Source organism: Biomphalaria glabrata, chromosome 17 (genome assembly GCF_947242115.1).
Source record: "Biomphalaria glabrata chromosome 17, xgBioGlab47.1, whole genome shotgun sequence".
Lineage (NCBI taxonomy): Eukaryota > Metazoa > Mollusca > Gastropoda > Planorbidae > Biomphalaria > Biomphalaria glabrata.
The window spans coordinates 12,786,419-12,804,301 of record NC_074727.1 but is presented as its reverse complement, the minus strand read 5'-3'; the positions used below and the strand labels follow the sequence as shown (position 1 = coordinate 12,804,301).

The following is a 17,883-nucleotide window of genomic DNA, read 5'->3' as shown; positions in this document are numbered from 1 at the left end:
CCCTGTGTGCTCGGCCTTTGGTCTCGCTTTAAATCCGATCGTCTTGGGATATAAGCTATCGGTAAGAGGGATGTAATAATTGACATCTGCTTGGATCTTTCCCAGTCAAAAGTTTTGTTCAGACATGCAGATGGAGGCAAATTTCCTTAAGCCTAGAGTTCGAAGAGTCTTAGACTCAGCTCTTAGGATAATTAAGAAGAAAGAAGTGCACTGGGCTTTTCTCCAAAGTTTTCTTTAGCGAGTATGAACGTAGCTGGTCCAGTTCAATGTCCCACTTATACACACCGTAGAGAAACCCTTATTTAAATAGTTATTATGCAAATTATTTTTATTTTGGGGGCTGGGAACTGCTTTCCTCCTGTCATTTCATTTTTTAAAAAAATCCTCTAAGGCTTTAAAATGTTCATCAATTAATACACACCAAATCCATGTGAGTTGTATTATTGTGTTTCTTTTTTTTTCCAGATGTTCCTTCAGAATTGAAGGTTATTACATCCTAGCCAAACATCATCATCATCATCATCAAACTCCATTTGAGTGAGGGCTTGAGAGGCTCAAATCCTCTCTTGCAAAAGCCCTGGACAGAAACCCTGCTGTCTTGCGTAGTGCTTAAAAGTCGCCATACAGGTTAAGAATTTTTGGTTTCCCAGTCCTGTCGGGAAACCAAAAATTCTCGACCTGTATGGCGACATGGCAAGGGTTCAAACCCAGGACCTTTGAGAGAACAATCCAGAGCGCGCACCGCACAACCAGGCAGCCATTCTATTCTTATAGGAACATTATAGGTGTCTCTCTGTCGGGAGTAATGGGTTTCAAAATGGTATTCTTACATTAACATAGACTGTGTAACAGCCGCCGGTTGTCCGTGGTGGAGCGCGGCTGTGAAAGCTGAATCATACCGTCACGCCACCAGCTCCCCAACACGCCACCCTGATATCGAGACAGTGTTCGGAAATGTATTCACTGTTGCGTTGTGTGGTGGTTTAAAAAGTGTAAATTGTTTTGCCTTTCAAATACATGAGTTATGGGACCAATCTTATTAGAGCCACGAAACAATTAAAAAGATGGCGACAAAATTCTCATTTTTAATTATCACACGACTGTGATCTTTTGTTACCGGATCATCTTTATAACTATGAAGTTAAAAACTTTGGCGACAGGTAAGTTACATTTTAAAACTTCTAAGCATTTTCTACGCATTCAAAACCCAAGCTGCACCAAAATAATAAGAGAGAGTCAGAAGTTTAACCGTCGGCAGGGGATAGGGTTAGGACTGAACGCTCACCTTTTTCTTTAAGACTCAGATAGGCACAAATGGTTAGTTACATTTATAAAATTCTAGACACTTTATTACTAGACATAAAAAAAACAGAAGCTACAACTTGATGGGAATTAACCATTATATCTTAATAAGCACGGGTAGCTCCTTGAAGAAAAAAACAGTCGTCAAGACAATGGTCACAGTTCTAAATCTTAGTTGTAGCTGTGTGGAGTCTTAAATTCATTACTTTTGTTTTAATTCACAAGCATTTGGTCATGAAAATTAAGACGCTTGCTCGTTGTGCTGGCCACTTAACGACATGGTTAACCGCTTGATGGGCCATTCATCTAATGTCTTAGTGTCTCAATAAACGTCTATAGAACTCAATTGTAGTTTCATTGCCACAACCATAAATTACTTGGACTTCTGGTACGGCTTAACTCACCGATGCAGTACCAAGAATTAACACATGTTTATGTCGCACCAATGCAGTACCAAAAATTAACTGCAATGCTTTATAACATACCTTTATTCAAGTCATAACTTCATGGAGGGAGGGTGAAACCTAGACATGGATCTCAAAAACAGCTCTAACGATTTTCCTATAAATTTAACTGTTAATGTATATCGCCGAGAAAAGAATTACTAGCTCGTTGGCCACACTGGGAAAACTCTAGTTAAACCGTTATAATGTTTCAAGTAAAAAAATAAAAATAAATTTAATTTTAGCTAGAGAACTAGGTCTAGATATAGATTTGATAATGTCGACCCTGGGAAGGTACTGGGCTTTATTCGGGAAGTGGGGCTATCTACGAAGATCTGATTTCTGAATTTGTGAACATGCACTATTTACATTAGATTTTTACCAAATATTTAAATTTTTACTACCTTTACTATTTTAACTGTGAATAGACCTTGATTTTAATTATATGTCTGTATAGAATATGGCCCTTGTTGTTTAGAGAGAGAGTAGTCCTTAAGGGACTGCAGGCACGACATGGCCTAAATTGTGCCGATGTGCCTCAAATCAAAAATCAAATCAAATCAAAATCTAGATATAGATCAACATTGGTTTTGAAAGCACTGTCGCGTTAAAAAAATTCTAAATGTAAGAAATTATTAATGCAATAGTTTGATAGATTAATGTTAATGGAAATTTTGCGCATTGTCTTCTAAGTCTAAACGCCTATCATTGGACTATTATAAAGTGTAGTAGATCTATACATTAGATGTGCCAGGCTTCATTCTCGGGGAAGGGGTGGAGGAGGCGGGGTTGAAAATGTTTCATTGTCTTTTAATTCAACATTTATCAGTCATTAAGAGAAAAACAATCGCTCTATAGTCTATAAGTTTTAAAGAGGAGATCATTTCTTTCTAAAACGTGTTTGTCATGTTTTTCTTGTTGTTTCAAAAACATAAACGTCCATTGGTTTTGTAGATACACTTCCATACTCGTGATAGTAGCTCCATATTGGCTTTGTTTCCGTTGCAGCAATTATCTTGTACATTTATAGAATGTGGAATCTCTCTCTTTTTTGTTTTACACAATTATGTTCTCATATTATCTTTCCTGAAGTCTGTTTAACCACTCGGGCATCGCCAGTGATCCTCAGACCACTTGGTGAAAAATCTCCTCTCGCTGCCATCTTCAATGTCTCATCCAGTGTGAAACATCAACAAAAACAACAACAACAAAAGCAACAACAACAAAAACATAACAAAAACAACAAAAAACAACAACAACAAAAACATAACAAAAACAACGACAACAAAACAACAACAACAAAAAACAACAACAACAAAAAACAACAACAACAAAAACATAACAAAAACAACGACAACAAAACAACAACAACAAAAAACAACAACAAAAGTAACTACAACAACAAAAACAACAACAACAACAAAAGCAACAACAACAACAACAAAACAACAACAACAAAACAACAACAAAAACAACAACAAAAACAACAACAAAAGCAACAACAACAACAAAAATAACAACAACAACAAAACAACAACAACAAAACAACAACAAAAACAACAACAACAACAAAAATAACAACAACAACAAAACAACAACAACAAAACAACAACAAAAACAACAACAAAAGCAACAACAACAACAAAAGCAACAACAACAACAAAAATAACAACAACAACAAAACAACAACAACAAAACAACAACAAAAACAACAACAACAACAAAAATAACAACAACAACAAAACAACAACAACAAAAACATAACAAAAACAACAACAAAAGCAACAACAACAACAACAAAAAACAACAACAACAAAACAACAACAAAAGCAACAACAACAACAAAAATAACAACAACAACAAAACAACAACAACAAAACAACAACAAAAACAACAACAAAAGCAACAACAACAACAAAAGCAACAACAACAACAACAAAACAACAACAACAAAACAACAACAAAAACAACAACAAAAACAACAACAAAAGCAACAACAACAACAAAAATAACAAAAACAACAACAACAAATAAACCTTTAACCTACTCATAATTGTTACATTGCAACGAAGAAAAAAAAGTGAGTGGTAACTAGCCCCCTCCCCCATTTTCAGTCAGGAAACACTAACTTGGCGTTTGTTTTCTTTAACGCTCTTGACAAATGTTTACATACATACACACCTGCATATCTACACACATACACACACTTCGCGTTGAGACGTACACAGCCAAACTGTCTGGTAAACACGCGTGCCTGTGAGCTGGCTCTAATGAACGCGCGAGTCAAACAATTAAACAGAAAACAAACATTCACCTAAGTTTAAACCCAGACCTGCGCATCCGTTTCAACAGCTGTTGCGGTCATATAAATTGTCATCCGCGTGTCGGGTGAGGACGAGAGAAGGTCACTATGACGTAATTTGTGGGCCTGGGAGTGACCCACAACGAAACTAGTAGGTTTTGTCATATCAAAAAGGGCTGTTGGTATTTTTTTTTAGTGCCGATGCCAAAAGTAATTTAATAGTTAAGTGACATCAGCTTATAATGTAAGATTATACTGACTCAAAGAAATGAATTGATATTATATATATATATATATATATATATATTACGGAAGGCGCGGTGGCTGACTAGTAAAGTGCGTGGCATAAGTTCTGGAAAAGTAAAGGCTGTTGGTCGTTGTGCTGGGCCACAGAAACAGACATGTTCACGACCTGCCCTATAGATCACATGGTTTGAAAGGGGCACTTTACTTTTATATATATATATAAATGTTTCAAGTGGACGAAAATCCCATCGCTTGTGTTATCAACCTGACTTATTTTAAAGTACTATTGTAATGAAGGGAGCATTGTTGGGTAGTTTGTAGTTATTAATGAAACTCAAAATAAACAGTACACCAATAGCTCGAAATATAATTTATAATATTTAAAAGTCAAAAAAAAAAAAAAAAAAAAAGGCACGAATTGAAAGTCGCTTTTCAGCTAACGCTATTTATAGAGAACTACAAATAAAATAATTAGATCTCTAAAGTACACATTTTCTCTTTACACTGTGTTTGATTTCAATCCATCTAAAAGCCTGTTTATTGAAAGTAAACAATAAATGGAAGGAAAACAAAAAGGTGATCGATTTGTTTTTGATCGCCACATTCCCAACATCTCCCAATCCCAAGTTTAGAGGCACCTTCCCCTGTACCTTTGTCTGCTGGACCGTTGGGGCACCACACATGATCTGTCGACAGTCTTTCTCCATTTCTCTGTCTTTTGAAACGACTGAAAGGTCTAGTAGTCTACCAGCAGTTTGGTGCTACAGGTCAATGACTGTCCACAACAGGGCCCAATCTTCCTTATAGTTTACACACTGAGGTCAATATGATGGTCGATTTATGAATTTAAAGTAATTAATAGAAATCCTTCAAATCATAAGATATAAATCTACATAAATTATGATAAATTGAGGTAATTTTCACATAACAATAAAAGTTAAAATTCTCTAAGATTAATCTCTTTTTCTTGTTCATAATTACTTTTGGTTGTTTTTATTTTTTTAGGGACACAAGAATCTACACTCCAGAGAATCAAAGACACAAGTAAAATTTGGCGTGTAGGTGTCATTATAACTCTAACAGGTAAGACTACGTCTATAAGACTAACCGATAAGACCTACCAATACTTATCCCCAAAAACATAAAATAAGTTTCCCCGTTTAGACCTTGCGATTTACGTTGGGGACAATGATGTTAAGGACATCTGTTTCTTTGGCCAACGGTTAACGAGCAGGGTGTCATGTGGCCTGCACAACGACCAAGCGTCTGTACTTTCCCAAACTAAAGTCAGGTACCCATTAGAGTTGAGTGGATTCAGTGGCGCCCTGAAAATCCCGAAATTCAAAATCTCAGTCTTTACCGAGATTTGAACCCAAGACACCAGGTTTGGAAACCAAGCACTTAACCACTCAGCAATCACTTCCATTCTTTAGTAGTTCTCTGTGAACAGATTCTGTTTTGTTGACAACATGCCGCTAACATGCATAACTTACTAGTTCTGTTTTAGACATTTCTTTGCTGTATTTTAAACAGTGAAGGTAGAAACTTCTTTATTTCTCCTTTTACAAATACTAAAATATTACTTCAGGTGTTGTGATGTATATTATTGGATTCAGTACTAACTGGTGGGTGACGGTCCACAGAGGTTCTCAACATGACGTGGACTACACTGCTCATTATGGCCTTTGGGAGAAGTGTGTGAAGATAGTCTCTGTGTACAACGGGACCATCATCAAACATTACTGTAAAGCTGTGGACAATAAAGGTAACGTCAATTGTGTTATTTTTGTCTTAGTTTTAGTTTGTTGCTGATGAAGGCCTCGTGGCCCAAACGTCCATTGTTCTTACTTTGGTTAGGCAGGATTTTCTTCATATGTATGTGGATTGTACTATTCTACAAAGTTATTGTTATTCTGGTTTGTTGTACCAGCCTTGAAAAACATAAAGATTCCCATCCCCACTCTACAGCAGGGCCGGCCTTAGATAATTAGAGGCCCTAGGCGAAATGAATTTGGTGGCCCCAGATGAAATAGAAACTAAAGAGCATAAAACTAAAAGTATGGAGTTTATCAAGTACTCCTGCAATAACATTGGGGACAGGTTTTTTTTATGTTACCTAAAAAATTGCATAGGAGTTCTATGCAAGGCCCCCATCAATCGGAAGCCCTAGGCGGTTGTTTAGTTTGCTTATGCCTTAGGCCGGCCCTGCCTTCAGATGTAATGAGAGTAATTTTTTTACTTCATTTTTGTTTACTTACCATTCTTTTAGTAGCGACCTTCTAAAGAAAAGTCGCTAATGGTTTTGTGCTGTCTTCATGTCGCTATTGGTTTTGTGCTGTCTTCATGTCGCTATTGGTTTTGTGCTGTCTTCATGTCGCTATTAGTTTTGTGCTGTCTTCATGTCGCTATTAGTTTTGTGCTGTCTTCATGTCGCTATTTTGTTTTTCTAATTAGCTTAAAGTACACACTACGTTGTGTCAGGGCTAATGCTGTTTTACTCTTTTTGGTCTCGGTTGGTGAAACATATTTTGTTTTCCTGTAAGGCCTAAAGTATTCGTCTCTGTGGTGAAAGGGTTAATGATTATTCTCTGGATTGTCTCTGTAGCCTACGCTGTGGCTGCTCAAGTTTTATGCACTGTGGGATTGATTTCCTGTGTCTGCGGGTTCTCGCTTAGTCTACTGCTGATGTTACGTCAGCACATAGTCCTGACAACAGCCTCGGGCTGTCTTCTAATTCTTGGAGGTGAGTAGTTCTTGTACAAATGCACACACGTTGTAATGAGTAGTAGAGGTATAACGCTTCGCAAATCTTCCCTCCCTCCCCCCTTTTTAGCCGCCTCTTCTTCTTCTCTCCCTTGAAAAGACCTAACTTCAGCCTTTACGTTTTGGTCTTGTCTTTCATTTCAATTTTGCATATTCTCAACCCTCTTTTTTTTTTCTAAATATATTTATCTTAAAAGTTATAGACGCTCTTCCAAAAAAGATTACTACGCCCTACGCATATCCAAGTATCAATAATATAAGTTAAACACGCTTACAAACACGCACAACACACATACAGAATGATCTAATAACAATATTTTTAGCAGACGTTTTCTTTCGATTGGAACCAGGGGCGGACTGGGCATTCGGACAAACGCCCGGTGCGCCGTGACCCAAATAGGCCGGTAGGATCATCTTCTTTTTTGAAATTCGTCTGTACTTTATAAGATAAGGGCGGCACGGATGTCACTAAAGACTAAGGCATGTATTAAATTGTTAAAGGTTTTATAGTATTCTCTTACAAAAGGGGCCCTCTGAGCGACGTATTTATTTACTGTAGCCGTTTACAGCTATCGATACATTATCAATTTTAACATAAGGATTTTGAGGACAGGTAGACCTAGAATTTAATCAATTTATGGGCCAGATGAAATAGAAATGCCGGGCCGATTTTGACACCCAGTCCATCCCTGATGGGAACTAGATCTAAATATACTTCCTTGTTGTCTGCAGAGTACGCCCAATATCGGCCACTTTATATGACGTCAAAAAGACCTACTAACAGATAAATATTTATATCACTAAGTATTGTTTTTGGTTGTTTGTTTCAGCCATGATGACAACTGTTGGTGCCGCAGTGTATGCCGGGAATGTCGGTCACGAGGAGGCTAAGGCTAGCCCAGACTTCTCTGTCTTCTTCACACTGTCTGGCTGTATGGTGCTGATTGTAGGGACTGGACTTCAGTTGCTGTCTGCACGGACTGACTACAGCTCCATAGATTGACATTGGGATTTTAAATTATTGTCCCCCGAAGTGCCCGCAGCGTCATTCCCATCAGTAGACTGATGTAATCTGTTTGGTGCCTCGGCATTACAGGCAACTTACAGTCTTTCCTTTGTATAATTCCTGAGAACTTTGCAAGCAATATCAAATCTTGACTTACAGTCTAACCAAAGGCCACTCGTGTTACATTGATCACAATTTTGTTCAGGAACTCACTCCTTACATCACGACGTACGCCTGCTTGTCTGTATTTTAATATGGCATCAAAATATAGACACGATTTTTAAAGACGACATGCACCCATTAAACCGTTGTTACATCAGATCTAAACGAAGTGGTCGTCTCCTTTCCATTAGGACTTAAACTGAAAGATTTAAAAACTCCTTCATTTCACTTTCGGTCAGAGTATTACAAAGTCTTCTGTCGCCATCGAGAAGAACATAGAAGTCTAATTTATAAAGCGTTGGTTGTGAGTGCGTATATGTTTCGGGTTTGAATGTTGTTCGTATTTGCATCTATATTGTTATTGACAAGTTATTGTTACAGTAGTTATGCTGAGGTGGTCAACTGTAGTCAGAATAAATTTCCATTTTCCAATAAAAATGATCTTGTCTCATCTCATATCTAAAACAAGTCAACAAAGAAACTTTAATTTAAACATCTAATTCAAAGGTTTATTAAAATATAGGGAGCTTCGATATTTCTACGAACTACTGAATGTGATTGATCATTCTTTATGAGCAATAGTATTGATGGTGCTTGTTTAAAGATATGCATAAGTAGAATGACCATTCAATCAAACATGTTTTATTTCTTGTTCTATGAATAGATCTAGTGATTTGTCTCATGTTTACTTCTTGCTTCGAATTATCAGGAGCTGGTTAGATTTGTATTGAGAATGTCGTGACTTGTAGCTTGGTCTTTAATTGCTTGAAGGAAAGACTTTGAAAGATACAAAGAGAGCTCATCGTGGAGTTTGTTGAGTGTGTAAAGGAATAGGGTTGTCTGCCCTTGGAGGGTGAATAGATTCAAGAGGTCAAGGAAGCAAAATTGACATGGAGAGCTTCTATCAACTCTGTCTGGTAAAAAGTTTGTCAACGTTTTTTTTTTTCTGACTCCCAATTTCGAAACAAGCTGAAATTGTACACATTTATTTCTTTGACCTGACAACACAAGAATCCATTTTAAAAATTAATCAATTAGTTAACTAACTATTGTTAATTAATTATTTCGTTTGGTATCTCAAACAAGTGAAAGAAAGAAGGAGTGGTATAAGTCCCATTTAGAGGTCGCCGCTTCAAAGTAACCTTATACAAACAATAGATAATCATAACTATACAAATTTCTATTTTCATAGGCGCCTCACTAGCAGAGTGGTTAAAATGTTGGCTTGAGGAGGCTTGAATTCTAATTAAGTTCAATCCCCCTACATTTTTTTTCTGTGTATAAATCTTTTAAAGGGGTGAACTGGTTAAAATGACGATTTTTCATTAAAAAAAAATGATTTTTCAAAAGTTACATAGGCTATTATGTTAGAGTAATGTCTTCAAATGATTTGGAAGAAATTCCTTTCTTTCTCCCCACTCCCCATCCAGATAAGGATCATAGCGTATTTGGGAAAGCTAAAAGCATGAAATAGCACTAAAAACGAAACAATTGGTAAAAATATTTCTAATCGCACAGATTTATTGTTGCTGGTTTAGTTAATAATAATAATAATAATTTAATTTATAGAGCGCTGTTCACAAACAAAATGTAGGCTCAAGGCGCTGTGATAACATTACAAACATAATAACAAAAGTTAAAATGACAAACTAATCTAAAAATGTTTTCAACAGATTGCTCTTAATATTTTTCTTGACTCTAGTGAAGCTTGTTGTCTGTCTGAGATCAATCGGGAGTGAGCTACAAACCTTTCGTCCATGTACTGAAAAAGCCCGCAAACCGTAACTTTTAAGGGAGAAACGTGACGTCACTAGAACCATTGAGTCCATGGAGTGCAGGACTTTCTGGGGAATAATCGTAGTGATCAGTTCACTAAAGTACAAGGACATTTCTTTATTGTAGATCTATGACTAATTTAAGTAGCATACTTGACTGATCCAAACAAATTGATACAATTACAATTTGTATAACTTCTTTAAAAATGTTTTTTTTTTTAAATGTTTTTCTTGTTTATGTTAACATTAAACTTTTTGTTTAATAAATATAATAAATTTAAAAAAAAAAGATAAAAATCGAGCAACACCAATGACTTCATGTATTATTTGCCCCTGTTGGGACATATTTATTTGGAAGCTCTTTAATATCATTCAATAAATGACATAATATATTTTATGTCTATAGGAATTCGTCAATATCATTTCATATTATTGAAGGGTAACAAAATATGTTCGCCAAGAGAGACTTATATTTTTACGCAATCTTTTTTGACAATTGTAAACACTACAAATTGGTAATGGTAGACCTATATGAATCTCTGTAAGTGTAAATGTGTTTATTACCGCTGTTATCCATCGTAAGTTCGAATATAGAAACTACTGTTACCCATTACCTTATTTTTTTTATTAATTATTCAGTCTTTAGAACCAGTGGCGTAGCTAGGGTGGGGGAGGAGGGGGAGAACTCAAAAAATCCCCCCCCCCGGACCCCAATTGAGGGAGCCATCAAATTATTTTTCTTTACATTGAAAATAAAATATTACGCAAAATGCAGGGGCCACCATAGAGGCCAAACCTCCCGGTCCCTCAAACGAAAGAAAATTCTTAGCTACGCCCCTGTTTAGAACATTCTTACTGGTCTCTAAAAGTTCTAATTATCGGAACTTCCAATAACTTAATTCGCATTGAGTATTTAAAAGAAACCAGTAACAAAACATTAAAATTAGTTAGGTACGATAACTGTACATTTACTTTTTAATGTCTAGGATTATTACGGTTAGATCCCTTAGATCACTTTCGCGTCTGGAGTGAAAGTTTGGCTTTTAGCTTAGACCTTAGTATTTTGAGAACAATCATTTTGAATTGGTTTATTTTCTGCTCCCTTCCAAGAATTGAATTTAGCCTAGTCACTACTGTACAACTATTTTACATATTTGTACAAGAGCGCAGACCAAACAGCAAGGCAACCAGTGACCTTTATGTTTGTTGAGATGGATGTCACTTTTAGACACCTAGGTCGTTTTACATACACATTTATACGAGATACATTAGTACGCTGAAGTCGCAAAGTATAGATATACTAATGTTAAATCTTTACACGTTAGCTTAGTAGGCTAACTATAGGGAGGCGCGGTGGCTGAGCGGTAAAGCACTTGACTTCCGAAACGAGAGTTCCTGGTTCGAATCCTGGTGAAAACTGGGCTTTTTAATGTTCGTATCTTTGGGTTCCTCTGAGTCCACCCAGCTCTATTGGGTACCTGACATTAGTTGGGGAAAGTAAAGACTGTTGGTCGTTAAGCTGGCCACATGTCACAATCGTAAACCGTAGAAACAGATGACCTTTAAGTCATCTTCCTTTCCTTATAGACCACAAGGTCTGGAAGGGGAACATTACTTTATAGTAACTAGATCTATAAGAAGACTTTTTTATATTGTAATATCATTTTTTTTTAAATCTATTAAAACTAAGGGTAAAAAAAAAAACAAGATATACTGCTGCAGGGGTGAACGACTGTATAGAAAATACAATAAACATGCATACATGAAAAAAGGTCGGGGTCTACTACAACTAGGCTGTAATTCTTGAATTCCATTAAAAATCTTAAGTCTTTCACTAAAAGAAACAATAACACAAATTTGGGAATTCAGCAAAATTGCAACATTCAGGCGAACTGCATTGCACTGCCTTGTGTTTACTTTAGTTACTATAGTTACGGCTACTTGCGGCAGCGATAAGCGGTAAAGGTGTTGAAACTTATTGTCGTAATTGCAGCGGCTGCTTCTCGTCACTCAGAGCCTCTTTACGACATCGTCATTGACAGATTTGGAGTCGCACCAGAACGTAGACGAATTTGACGTCACCTATTTATATTTAGCTTGTAAACTTGACTATGTCTTTCTTGCGCAATTCACTGGCATTCCTTTCAACACTTCACGATTAAACAAAATATCAGAATGTTGATAAATTAAAGGTCGGGGGTTCGAATCCCACCCCTTTATGCTTTTCCACCTAACATTTTTGAATTAGGATTTATGAAAAAATTTATTTTTTTTATTCTGGAGTAACATATGAAAGTATTTTGTTGATTGCAAGGCTTGCGAAGTAGGAATAGAGAAGATGGTTTCAATACTGGCCATGTTATATGAGTAATTTGTCAGTATGGAACAGTGGTTCCCAAAACCGGAGTCAGGGGAACAATTACGACTTAAAATATCTAGACTTTTCGTACGTACCTCAACAGATTAGGTAAAAATCACAGAAAAAGAGATAGTGAGATAAAGAGAGAACGTAAGATGGTGGGCGGGGGAAGAGAAAGAGGTTTGGAGAGAGAGAGGAAAAGTGAGAGAAATGGAGGGATGAGAAGAGGAAGAGAGAGATGGATCATGTAAGGAGAGAGAAATGGAGACAGAGAGAAAAAAAAACAGAGAGGATAGAGAGTTAGAGGGGTCTTCAACTTCAGGAGAAGTCAAGCACTTTAGCTTATCATTACGTCCTCTACTTCAGGAGAAGTCAAACACTTTAGCTTATCATTACGTCCTCTACTCCAGGAGAAGTCAAGCACTTTACCTTATCATTACGTCCTCTACTCCAGGAGAAGTCAAGCACTTTAGCTTATCATTACGTCCTCTACTCCAGGAGAAGTCAAGCACTTTACCTTATCATTACATCCTCTACTCCAGGAGAAGTCAAGCACTTTACCTTATCATTACATCCTCTACTCCAGGAGACGTCAAGCACTTTACCTTATCATTACGTCCTCTACTCCAAGAGAAGTCAAGCACTTTATCTTATCATTACGTCCTCTACTCCAGGAGAAGTCAAGCACTTTAACTTATCATTACGTCCTCTACCCCAGAAGAAGTCAAGCACTTTACCTTATCATTACGTCCTCTACTCCAGGAGAAGTCAAGCACTTTAGCTTATCATTACGTCCTCTACTCCAGAAGAAGTCAAGCACTTTAACTTATCATTACGTCCTCTACTCCAGAAGACGTCAAGCACTTTACCTTATCATTACGTCCTCTACTTTATGATCTGTCGAGCACTAGATGTACAAATGTGGACACAACAATAAAAAAAAAAGCCAAAACCTATACATATTGACCTAAATATTTTTTAATATGAAAATCTAAACAAAATTGACGGAATGGTCAGCGAGTATGTCTTCTAAATAAAACATGCAGAAATAAAAATAATAAATCCACCTCCATTTCTAAAGATAATAATGTAATCATTAGGTATCTACCAGTTGCTGCTGGACAGAACATTAGACAGCAGTTACCCCAATAGACCAGGTTAAAGTCAGATAGCTACTAGGGCTACAACTGGTTAAATACCGTTAGAGATATGAATTTAAAAAAAAAAATCGACAATATAAGAAAGATGTGAAAAGTAAACAAAAAAAAAAAACAATATTCCCAGATTTCCAATCAAATCATACCATGAACTGTTTCAAACCTCACAAGTTCTCAAGGGGAAATAACAAAGCCATAGAGAAGGTTGCTACTGAGTTCGACACCTGCAGACCATATAAATTATTAATTAAGCACCACGGGGAAGGGGCGGTGACTTACGATCATAAACAGTACACCCAGGGCTGGAGGTAACAGAGTGGGTGTTTTTAGGAGAGGCGGGAGGGGGGAGGGGAAGTTAGGGTGGAGTTCTGCTTAGAATTCTAGTGTTAGACTTTTGGTATTAGAAACGCGGAGTTTGTCCGCTTCCTTTCGCAATGACGAATCGTCGATATGTATTTATCTACAAAGTATAGAATCTGGTTCTTTGTTACAAAGCTTATATTAATTCATTCTTGTCTGTCTGTCTTCTTGTCTGTCTGCGGGGATTCTTTTTCTCACACTTCCCATTCTCGGATCAAGAGGAAATTTTGCAAAATTATTCATTGTCGTTGAAGACATATGAATAAGTGAAAAAATAATCAATCAGTTAATCAATCAGTTAATCAATCAGTTAATCAATCAGTTAATCAATCAGTTAATCAATCAGTTAATCAATTAGTGGTAATTAATTAATGTTGTTTTATATAGAAAAAGGGGATATATAGATGCATTTAAACGGTAGTCTCCTTTCACTCAGTATAGGCTTTGTTTTTTTTAGAGTTTTTTTATATTCTACTTGTTTTCCACATTTACTTAGCCATTGTATATTATCTCTCGGTCAAGGACGTTCGTGTGTAAGAATTAGTTTTATGCTTTATTACGAACAATACATCTTACAATGTACAAAAAGCAAGATCCATAGGGACCCTTACGGCTAATACTGTTATGTTCACCTGTTTCTAGGACAAGAGTTTTACAATGGTGTTACGTGGCTAGCACAACGGCCCTTACTTTTGCTGGTTGAGACCAGATCACCCGAGCCGAGACTTCGAGAAGGAAAATAAAAACGACAAATATCTCAGTGTATCCACACGAGCCTGCAAGCCTACTGATATTTGTTTGACATGTCTCGGGTGTTTCTTCAGATTTGAAGACTATTACGTCCTTGTTCAAACCTCCCACAGGACAGCAGGGGGATGGCGACGGGCAGGGCTCTAGCCTAGGACCATCGAGACGACAGCCCAGAGAGCATACAACCAGGGCCGGATTTAAGGAAGGCAGGCGGGTCTACTTCCCAGGGGAATCCACAATAAAGGGGCCCCCAAAATAAAGAAAAAAAAATTATCCATATTTCGATGTTTCAGCAACTTAACGTGTTTTTTTTTTTTCACCTTTTTTTTTTTTTGTTTCTTTGTTTCATTTTTATCGACAATACTTTAAATTTTACAGTTGGCAACACTGTCGTTGTTTAAAAAGTGTCGGAGTATTGTATACTTTTAATATACTCCTGATTTACTACATTACGTAAAACCTACAAATTTAAATTTTTGGTTTCTAAAATATGCATAAAAAATAATCTTATGTGTTTAAACGAGGGAACTTACAACCTTACAACAAATGACTGGAGAAAGCCTTGAAATTTCGAAGAATAATCATTTTTATTAAATATTTTGGGGCAGAAAGCCTGCCCGATGACAAAAGGGAAAAAGATAGTCTTCGAGTTATAAAATGCCAAAGATTTTGGGACACCAACATTCATGGAAAAAAACTTTAATGAATGTCTATATTATATAAAAGATAGATACATAGGATAACCCAACGACGCAATCTTATTTCAGTAGTTACTTTAGACCTAGACAAATTGAAAACTAAAGTGTACCAATACGTACCCCCCCCCCCCGCGCACACAACATGAACCGGCCTCGTAGTGTGTTGCACTTTATCAAATTTGTCTGTCTTTATCTTATCTCTTGTCGGGGGCTTCCTGTGTAGCTAACCAGTCATGTTCTTGCAGGCTCTCTCTCTTACCTCCCCTTTAGTCCGCAATTCAAACAAAAATCTGTCAATGCCCCTGAAAAACGTACCTTTGAAAGAGAGAGACATAGAGACGGTGAAGAGGAAGAAGATAGAGAGAGTGTGGGGATAAGGACGGGGAGGAAGAGAGAGAGAGAGAGGGCTAGAAAGATAGAGAAATTGGGGGGGGGGTGACAAGTATTAAAAGTGAACATTTAATGACGGTATGTCACAGTGACACATGGAACACATTTAATAAGGTTAATTCCTGCTTCTTGTGTTGTTGGGTTTCCTACTTCCCCACTTGACTTTTGAAAAGGAAAAAAAAAAGTGATAAACATCTAATTCATGGTACAACATACAACAAGGTCACTTTTACAGAAGCGGTTCTTTAGGAGGTTGACGTTTCAGAAGGAAAATCTCTTCCCCCCCCCCTCCTCCCCACTCCCCACTCCCTTCTCCGACTCATCGTTGATAAGTGTCAAGATGTACAGTGGCGTAGCAACCATGGCGCGAAGGGGGTTCATTGCTCTTGGCTAATAGTGACCCAGATCTTGGAAGATACGTTTTCTATTTCTATAAGCATTAAGTGTAATGACACTATTACGAATAAGGGACCGTGCCCCATGACAAAATGTTGAGTTGAGTCATTTAGTAGGCTGAAAGAACATAAGAGACTTGATCCCCAGTATGTGTCAGAGATTCGGAGTGTTTGATTACACGACCATCCGTCCAAGCGTGACCCGCCCCCCCCCCCCAAAAAAAAAAACACCCATTAAATGTATACGATCAGTACTCCCCCATTGAACATACACCCCTGTTTTGAAATTTTTGTACAATTTGTGACTTTACTGTGAGAAAAAAAATGAAATAAAAAAAAATTTACGATATTCGTACGTATGGACATTTTTTTTTGGACTGCTGTTTAAATGTTGAGGCTGATCGTAATCTGAGATAGACGAAGATGTCATGTTGATAAGATAACAGGATGTGTTGGACTAGATCGTTCAACCCTAGTCTCCCACCTTATCTCTCTCTGCCTCCCTCTCTCTTTTTCTCTCTTTAATTATATATCTAAATATATTTTCTTCGGTCTCTACATCTTGTTCATTCTCTCACTCTGATTTATCTCTCTTTTCTCTCTATTTTCTCTCTTTCTTCATCTATCTCTTTCCTCTCTTTTATATTTCATTTAATCTTTCTTTCTCCCTCTTTCCTTTCTCTTTCTCTCTTTTTTTCTCTCTCTCTCACTTTCTGTTTTTCTCATTTTCTTTCTCCTTCTCTCTCATCCCCTCTCTTTCCAATATCTGTTTCTTTCTTCTCTTTCAATATCTCTCTGTTTCTCTTTCTCTTTTCTGTCTCGACTTTAAAAAAAGAGTCGATCTTTATTTCATGTACATTGAGTTTACATACATATTAAAAAAAAAAAAAAGAACCTCCCTTGCTTGTCTGCGCCGGCCCTGATTTATAGCGATAATTTTCGGAGATTTTAATGACCTGATAAGATCAGATACGCTATGGAGATAATTGATGGTTGAGTGGAGGGACGCAGTCGGAGCAGTAAGTTACCAAGATTCTTGGGGGAAAAAATCTCCGATGAAGCAAAAAAAAAAAAAAAAAGTTCACTTGATCACATGACAAGCATCTTAATAATTTTTTAAGGCAGTGAAGAACTTTGCACCTTGAACTTTGCACTTTGCTCGCTCTTTGCCTGTTTTTTGTCGTGTTTGGTGTAATCTGGTTAACGTTTTGTTGTTGTTGTTGTTTTTCTTCAGGACTTTCTGCAGTTATGAAACAAGAAAATAACAAAAAAAAAATACTTAAAAAAAAAAACAGCAACAACAAAAGAGATTAAATGAAGTGTAGTTGTATCAATTGGCTAGGATCAGTCATGTTATTAAATTTGTAATAGATTAGACCAACAATAAAAAATCTCTGCAATTAGAAATAGTTTTAGCAATTATTTTTTGTTTAGCGCAATTTCATGCTTTTATCTTTCTCAATAGGCAATGATCACAGTTGGGAAAGAAAGGGTGTGGGGGAGAGAGAAATAGCGGAATAAGTTGAATGTTACCGTGATCGCTTTTTAAATGCATTTATTAAAATGATTACAAACTCAAGGGCTCAAGCCGGCTCATGCCAACACACTAACCATTGTGCCAGAGAATCTCTAATGAAAATGGACGGTTTTATATCTATCTATTGTTAGCTTAAAACTTGATGGTGTGACCAATAAAGTATAAAGGGGGCTAATTCAATTTAGATCACCATATCAGTCAAGTACAATTTTTTGCATTGGAAAATACTAAAGAAAAT

General features: G+C 36.8%; 1 protein-coding gene across 1 annotated transcript; it reads left to right on the top strand.

Moving 5' to 3' along the window:
- The first annotated feature begins 847 nt into the window (after window positions 1–847).
- Window positions 848–8,662, top strand: LOC106058913 (uncharacterized). Its single transcript, XM_013216426.2, has 5 exons — window positions 848–1,160; window positions 5,299–5,376; window positions 5,882–6,058; window positions 6,899–7,036; window positions 7,887–8,662. Exons 1-5 carry the CDS (start codon window positions 1,136–1,138, stop codon window positions 8,057–8,059), a joined length of 591 nt encoding a protein of 196 aa, XP_013071880.2. The 5' UTR covers window positions 848–1,135; the 3' UTR covers window positions 8,060–8,662.
- Window positions 8,663–17,883: the final 9,221 nt, after the last annotated feature.

Bases quoted from the DNA above. Each gene is read 5' to 3' on its own strand.
- LOC106058913 (XM_013216426.2), top strand. From the start codon at position 1,136: ATGAAGTTAAAAACTTTGGCGACAG. The intron at 5,377-5,881 runs GTAAGACTACGT...ATATTACTTCAG, and splicing joins TGTCATTATAACTCTAACAG to GTGTTGTGATGTATATTATT. The intron at 7,037-7,886 runs GTGAGTAGTTCT...TGTTTGTTTCAG, and splicing joins CTGTCTTCTAATTCTTGGAG to CCATGATGACAACTGTTGGT.